The following is an 8,056-nucleotide window of genomic DNA, read 5'->3' as shown; positions in this document are numbered from 1 at the left end:
TTGTTTTATGTCTTTTTTTGTCTAGTGTTTTGCTTTTATAAATAACAACTGTGATAAATAAATATGTAATATTTTATTGTTTGAAACTATTATTTAGTGATTATCTTTGTGTCATATAAAGAGCCTCAAATATTTTCTCGGAACGTTGCCCCGAAATCTCGCTACTTTGTTGTGTTCTCAGTGAATAGTTCGGAACGAGCGAAGATATGATAATAAATTGATGGTAACAACAAAACAAAGGAAAAGAGTTTCCCATCATTATTATTCGGGAAAAAAAACAAACAAACATTGTGATGCAATTGCAATTACATATTGTTTTCACTTTTACCACTTATACATGAACTCAAATGTGCGACTCTCGGAGTTGAACGCGTAAATCCCTTCCTCCTGAGCTTTCCAAATACAATTATAATCACCACAGTAGTAATGAATAAACTCTGGCTTAGTCGTAAACACTTCGTTTAGATGGCGTCCCCGATTCCACCAAAAGGAACAATAGTAGAGGGTAGTGCCCCAGAAATTTATGCTAAATTCCCATTGATACTCTTGACCTGGATTGGTTTGGCGGATGCCAAGATCGTCGTCCAATGATTTGCAGTGACTGTGGAGGATGTCAGACTTGAAACCATTCACAATGTGGACATGATACTTAGGGTTCAGAGAGATGGCCTCGCTAGTGGCAGCAGTCGATGCAAGCAAAAGGATGGAAAATTGGAACAATATCAATGTTGATTTTGTATTTTGCTCCATGTGGCTCTCTCTCTTTTTTTTTAAGTGTAGAACCAAGTAGTATTTTGATTCTTAAATAGGTGAATTAAATTTTAATATTTTACCAAGTTTGTTTTGATGTCTTCCCTATTGATAATATTGTAAATTTGGTAATTTAATTAATGTTCATAACGTCATATTGTGCTAATATATTGTTTGTACCAAATATGACAGCCAATCATGTGGTGACATGCATGTGGCAGAATAGGGCACATCATTGGACAGGTGACATGCATGTGGCAGAGCAAGGAAGTTTTATGGCTATCTGTTTGTTTATTTTGTAGGGATTACGATCTTATCAAGTTAATATCCGAGATTCTGTTGCTAGAAATCAAGGGGTTTGAAGGAGTATTGTCCGAAAAATAATTTATCTTTTTGGGCCACTATAAATTAACATGTGTAATAATTACAGAGCCTTTTGGTGGTCAATTTCATTTTCCAAGAGAGAACACACTACACTAATGGGTTATTGTGATGGGTTGGGATATTGATCCAACCCACAGGGCCAAAGAAGTATAGAAAAAGGGGGAGGTTTTGTAATAAATTGTTTGATAACAATAGGACTGTAAGAAAATTTTCCAAATAATTTAACCGAATGGTCGGTTATTTGCAAAAAAATTAATGATAATTGACCGAAACTGATGATAAGTAACCAATTAATTAGTTAAATTATTGTCAAAAAAGTGAAAAAAAAAATTGATCGTTTACACCCCTAGATAACAAAACAAGGAAGGAGATTCCCATCAATATTATTTTTGGAAAAAAAAAACTCGATCATGCTATATTGCAATTACATTTTTTGTTTTCACTTATCCCACTCATACATCAACTCAAATGTGCCAGTCAAGGATTTGAACAAGTAAATCCCATCCTCTTGAAGCTTCCAAATACAATTCTTCACACCACAGAAATCATAAATAAACCCATGCTTGTTCCAAAACACATCGTTTTGGTGATGTCCCCCCACCCACCAAAAGGAACAAAAGTATAGGGTAGTGCCCCAGATATTTAAGTGAAATGACCATTCATACTCTTGACCTGGACTGGTCTGACGGATGCCAAGATCGTCGTCCTTTGATTTGCAGTGACTGTAGAGCACGTCGGTCTTAAAACCATTCACAATGTGGACATGGAACTTAGGGCCAAAAGAGATGGCCTCGCTAGTGACAGTGGCCAATGCAAGCAGAAGGATAGAAAATTGGAAGAGCATTGTTAGCTTTGTATTTTGCTCCATGGCTATTTTTTTTTTTTTAGTGTAGAACCATGTACTATTTTGGTTCTTAAATAGGTGAATTTTGGTCAAATGTAAAATAGTTAATATTTGCCAAGTTTGTTTTGATGTATTCCCTATTGATCATATAATTTTAAATTTAGTAAATTAATGAATGCTCATATTGTGCCAAGATATATATTGAATATTTGAATTTGATGGCTGATTGATTGGTTTTGTATGAAATATGTGATGGTCTATGCTTTAATTAGTATTGTTTTGATGCCTAAAATGCGGTATTAATTATTCATTGCTGGAAATTAATATGCTTCACAATAATTGTTACTTGTGAATTGTGGCCGATTGACCTTATGTGAAAATCGTGCCAAAATGTCTTTTTTTTTTATGCATGAAATATGTCGTACTCATTAGGGTTAATAAAAAAAATAGTCAAAACCGAAACCGATAGAAATTGAATTGATTGATTGGTTTTTTTTATAATAAAAAGTTATACATTTCTCCATTAAAAATCGAACTTAATCGAAAAAATTGACAAAACCGACCGTTTGGTCTATTATATTCATGTTAACTTGAAATTTGGTATGAGTATCTTTTTATATGTCTCGTGTGTGCTTAATCATATATAACGGTAAATATAACATCTCAAATTGAAAGTCCCACATTGAATAATTGAGGAAGTAAACAACGTTTAATAATAGAAAACACACTAATGGTTTATTGTGATGGGATTGGATATTGATCCAACCCTTGGGCGCATGCAAGGAAAATAAGGAAAGAGGGAGAGGTATGGCAATAAATTTAGGTAACAAAACAAGGGAAGAGCTAGCTTCCCATCATTATTATTCGAAGGAAAAAAAAAAACCTTGATCATGCCATTGCAGTTACATTTTTTTTTTCACTTATCCCACTTATACCAGAACTCAAATTTGCCATTTATGGCGCTGAACAAGTAAATCCCATCTTCTTGAGCTTTCCAAATACAATTTTTCTCACCACAGTAGTCATTGAGAAACTGATCCTTAACCCAAAACACATCGTTTTGGTGACGTCCCCCGTTCCACCAAAAGGAACAATAGTAGAGGGTGGTGCCCCAGAAATTTATCCGAAATGACCATTCATACTCTTGACCTGGATTGGTCTGGCGCATGCCAAGATCGTCGTCCTTTGATTTGCAGTGACTGTGGAGGGCGTCGGTCTTGAAACCATTCACAATGTGGACATGGAACTTAGGGCCAAAAGAGATGGCCTCGCTAGTGACAGCGGCCAATGCAAGCAGAATGATAGAAAATTGGAAGAGCATTGTTAGTTTTGTATTTTGCTCCATGGCTGTTCTTTTTTTTTTTTTTTTAGTGTAGAACCATGTACTAGTTTGGTTCTTAAATAGGTGAATTTTGGTCAAATGTAAAATAATTAATTTGGCAAGTTTGTTTTGATGTCTTCCCTATTGATCATATTTTAAATTTAGTAAATTAATGAATGCTCATATTGTGCTAAGATATATATTGAATTTGATGGCCGGTTGGTCATGTATGAAATATGTGATGATATATATAGCACTCGATTCGAGTGCACGAGACCACAAGCCTCTGCAGTGCAAGTTTGGTGGTGTTGCTCGAGCTACCGAGTGGGTGAAGGGGGTAAGATTGTCTGAGCTATTTATCATTTCATGTTAAGTAAATTGAAATTATTTGAAACATGAAGATGTCAAGATTGCCTAAGCTAGATGGTAGTCCAAGAATGACCTTGGAATGGTCTAGGTCTAACCGAAACCCTAAACACATTTGTGCAAAATCCACTATAAGTGACAATATTAGTTTACTCTCCTTACAATATGAGATGGTAATTTATTATTTATTAGTACATTTTATTAGTTTATTATAAGGTAATATTAATTTCAATATGGTAATTGATCAGGTAAAATAAAGAATCAATTAAGAGGAACTGATGCGAATATTCTTATTTATTACATTTTCAATTGTTATTACCATGACAGAAATGTGCAAGACTTCTTGAAAGTCCGGCAGTAATTTCACTAAAAATAAGGTAACCCCATCAGCACGTCTGTGAAAGTTATGTTATGTTCTTTGTTTTCTCAAACCATCGGTGAAAGGTATGACTATATTTGGATACATTTATTGGGAGAGAGTTTTGATCACACCAGGACTTACCCTTTTTTGAAAACAAACAACCACATTGGAAAAGAAATTAAAACCCTAGGAAATCCCAAAAGGGTTTTCATCTATAAAAGATTTGGCTTCTACGAAGAAACCAAACCTTCTTGATCAGATGAATTGGCAGCTGCTGCAACCCCCTTAGTTATATAAGTCTATGTTTAGTCCAGCTTTATCTATATTGCAAAATCCAAAATAGGTATAGAGAAGCAACAAAAACAGTGTCTTTTGGAGTTTTCTCTGCATTTCTTGATCTTGAAGCCATTGATAAGTGCAAAGTAGGGTTTCATGTTTTGGCCTATTGCGGGGGTACAAAGTATGGGAAGTGGCGAACTGTCTGTAACATAAAACAGAGAGTTTCCGGTCCATACAAGGTAAAACCATTGATATCTACAGCGTACAAGAAACATTGTGGTGACAGCTTGATTTCAATTTATAAGAGAAGACCCAAATGATTGGATAGAAACCCAGATTCAATCTGATGTTATAGCTCTCTCTCAACATTCAACAATGAATTCTAGGGAAAGAAGAGAGGGGAAACAGACCATAGTTATTGTTCTGGAGGGAATGAAGGTGTCCACAGAGAGAAGGAGTCTTGCACCACTTTGGAAGGCCATGAACGGTGGATTAAGTGTTGAAGATGAGATTTTGGTCCTCACTCTTCTTCATATAAAGCCATCGGAGACATCACTATGTGGAGGTTTTGATGTAGATCGCTGTAGTTGTTGGCAATCATGGGAAGGACAAAAATATATCAAGTTCTTAAACCGAGAGATCGGTCGAAGAAAGGAGGCCTATATACAAATTTTCAGGCCTTTTTATGACAGCTGCAAGAGTGAAGGAGTAAGTCCTCTGCCTTCACAACAAGCTGAATTGTTCATGTAAATCGTTCATCACATTCTGAAAAGTTTTTGTGCCAGGTGAAGTTTCAGGTGAAAGTTGCTGCAGGATTCCGACCAGTAGAGACCATAGTTGAGGAAGCAAACATAGCGAAGGCCACTTGGATCGTAATAGACAGGTGATTGAAAAGACTATCTAGTGTAATTAACAAGGCATAACAGGTGTTTGTTAAAATGCCTCAATGCCCTGCATCACTTTGTTTTTCTTATTAAATCAACAAGAATTCCTCTCTCTTAGCCAAGATTCTCCGTAGATCACTTGGAAACATGATGTCAATTTATTTGTAGAAGCACTTTCTATGAATATAACCCACTCATTGGAAAATTTTCCGTCCTTGTTGCAGTTGCTTTGCGGGAGACCTGAGTTTTCGATTGAGTGGCACAGACTGTAAAATGTCTATGGTGAGTGATCATGGGGAAGCCATAGGATGCAATTACTTGGTTATGAACGACGAAGCGCAGAGTTCAACAGCTGCAGAAGTAAATTGCAGTCCCAAGAGCCCAAAGTTGATGACGGCATTGTTATCAGGACAGCAACATCAAGCTAGTGATTCCTTCACAGAACCATCTCTTCCCAGGAGCACATGTAAAGAAACAGAAAAAGAACAAACAAATGCAGAGCCATATGAGCAAAATGAAATCAAGCCATCCACTCAAATAATTGGTTCGCAAGAAAATATCTTCGCAAGTGAGGTCGATGTTTTACGACGGACGCCAGTTGAGCTAAGCTGGGAAATTATTGTGGAGTTAACAAATGGGATGTGGTCGGTGGCTCAGAGAAGCCAAGAGTATTGTTCAACCTATTATGGGTACTTGTCCGAGCGTGCATCCTACGTTTACTTAAAGAGATTCAGCGGGAATTCAAGTCATGACAAACTTGAAGCAGAGATAAAGGCAGCCTTGTACCTGCACCATAAAAACATAATGAGCTTGATTGGTTACCACAAGAGTGAAAACAATACAGTTCTAGTTTTTCCATACGTCAGAGAAATGACACTAGACCATTACATTTGCGGTAAAATTTTAAGATTTGTCTTTGGTTCTAATAGTATGTTCATATACTATAAATGGACTAGATAACCCATGTTGATTTCCTTTGTTTGAATAGAATCGAGGAGAAAATATGCAGAGTCAACTTTTCAAGAGAAAATGAAGATAGCCATAGGTATTGCTCAAGGTGTTCGATATATGCACGAAGAATGTCCTCGAGCTCCCATTGCTCATGGTGGATTGCAGCCCAGCATTATTGTCTTGACATCGAGCTTACGACCAATGGTGAATATCCCATAATCAAGTCAAAAAATAGGATTTCATGTTTAGTAGTCTAATTCCTATCATTATAATTGTGACTACAGATATCTGGCTTTGAGCGTTCTACCTGGCTTCATCTTGATCCAGCACCACCTGTCTTTAACAGGTATGCATCAGCATTCCAACTTTCTTGCCAAGATACCTAATTGGCCAATGCTAGCAAAGATTAATCTCAGTATATTCACTCGAACGGCCTCTAAGCATTTTCAGCAAAGCAGACATGAACATAACGAAATTTTGTTATTTTGTTTGGTGTTGAAGGTGCTGGCTCAATGATCCTTTGGACCACAAATCAATGGAGCTTGTAAAATCAGACATCCTTTCCTTTGGAATGTTGCTCTTGAGACTGTTTTGCGGAAGGTCAGCTCCACTGGACGATGACAAATTGATGGAGTGGGTTAGTGGCTTGATCCAACAATTTAATGGCTAAAAAGATTGCCAGATAAAATTGCTTACATACCAACGTTGCAGGCTAGGCCACTGCTGCTGCAAGGGGCATTTCATATGTTATTGGAGTCTGATGATGTAGACGTTCACGCATTGTACAGGGTGATGAATGCTGCAACTCAGTGCACAAGAACCAACCCGATTTCACGGCCATCTATCAGTGAGGTGGGTTAGCTTCTTAGTTATTATTATCACAAGCTGCTTCTCCAAGGAAGTATGAAGACTGATTTTCTGAACTAATTACCTCCAGGTTCTTTCTATTCTCAAAGGCGAAAAAGATTGCACTATGATATCATCCCCATCTGAAAACAGCTTTTAAATGATGCATCTCTAGTTCACTGTAAAGTCGCACATTCAGCCTGGAGCCATCGACATTATTTATCATTTCTGCAAGAATTGGCACATTGCAGAGCAAAGGTGATTAACAGGAATGAACAGAATAAACCATACCCAGAGACCCAATACTTGCTGGTTTGGAGTAACTTCCATTACTAACTTTGCTTTATGTTGGAGTCTGGACTTCTGTTTTGTAGATGCTCTAAGTCTTTAGTTATAAGGGTATATTCTGAATATAGGTAGAATATATCTCCTTACTTGATACCTTAGACTCCAAGGAAGAAGGAACGTAATTCTAGCTTCATTTAGCCTATTGGTTTGCTTTGAGGTCTTGGGCAGCTTCAACCACTTCTTTTTGTGCCAATGTTCCACTCGAATTATTGTAATACTAATATGTTCCTTTGTATTGAATGTATCTATGAGATTTGAACTTGAGCTTGAATATAAGCTCTATTGGGTATTTAACTAAGTTTTTTTGGAAATACATCTATGATAATGTATTAAGACTCGAATGATACTTTAGGAACTATTGTATCAAGTTTGAACTCCATATGTAACTCACATTGAGGTTGATTAGGTGCGAAATCGGATCGATTCCTCGAGTGCTCGGTGACTGGTCGCTCGGTTCTGTAGGCATCTCAGTTGATTAGATTAAAGATCATGAGGTGATTATTTTGTATCTGCACAAGTAGAAAACGTGAGTTTTGAGATTTCCAAAGTGTACTTCAGGGGATGCTCTGATGCTAAAGTCAATTTAGTAGCCAATATCTATTGAGGTTGTTCGGTGTTTGGATCTCTCTTTAACTAGTAGTGAATAAATTTATCCCTATTATATGAATTTAGAATTACTCATCATCCTTGATTGCGGATGAGAGTTATAGGGGTAGATCCCC

General features: G+C 36.9%; 4 protein-coding genes across 4 annotated transcripts; 1 reads left to right on the top strand and 3 right to left on the bottom strand.

Moving 5' to 3' along the window:
* Positions 1-324: 324 nt before the first annotated feature.
* Positions 325-750, bottom strand: LOC119984279 (S-protein homolog 2-like). The gene has a single exon (XM_038828144.1). The coding sequence runs from the start codon at positions 748-750 to the stop codon at positions 325-327; it is 426 nt and encodes a 141-aa protein (XP_038684072.1).
* Positions 751-1,573: 823 nt separating this feature from the next.
* Positions 1,574-2,002, bottom strand: LOC119984277 (S-protein homolog 2-like). The gene has a single exon (XM_038828143.1). It carries the CDS (start codon positions 2,000-2,002, stop codon positions 1,574-1,576), a length of 429 nt encoding a protein of 142 aa, XP_038684071.1.
* An 892-nt stretch (positions 2,003-2,894) lies between these two features.
* Positions 2,895-3,323, bottom strand: LOC119984276 (S-protein homolog 2-like). Its single transcript, XM_038828142.1, has one exon. The coding sequence runs from the start codon at positions 3,321-3,323 to the stop codon at positions 2,895-2,897; it is 429 nt and encodes a 142-aa protein (XP_038684070.1).
* Positions 3,324-4,213: 890 nt separating this feature from the next.
* LOC119984615 (proline-rich receptor-like protein kinase PERK10) lies at positions 4,214-7,608 on the top strand. Its single transcript, XM_038828645.1, has 8 exons — positions 4,214-5,013; positions 5,091-5,188; positions 5,414-6,084; positions 6,178-6,344; positions 6,425-6,486; positions 6,642-6,777; positions 6,852-6,992; positions 7,078-7,608. Exons 1-8 carry the CDS (start codon positions 4,681-4,683, stop codon positions 7,144-7,146), a joined length of 1,677 nt encoding a protein of 558 aa, XP_038684573.1. The 5' UTR covers positions 4,214-4,680; the 3' UTR covers positions 7,147-7,608.
* Positions 7,609-8,056: the final 448 nt, after the last annotated feature.

This window comes from Tripterygium wilfordii, chromosome 18 (genome assembly GCF_013401445.1).
Source record: "Tripterygium wilfordii isolate XIE 37 chromosome 18, ASM1340144v1, whole genome shotgun sequence".
NCBI lineage: Eukaryota > Viridiplantae > Streptophyta > Magnoliopsida > Celastrales > Celastraceae > Tripterygium > Tripterygium wilfordii.
Note: the sequence above shows the minus strand (reverse complement) of the source record. Positions and strands in the feature narration are given on the sequence as shown.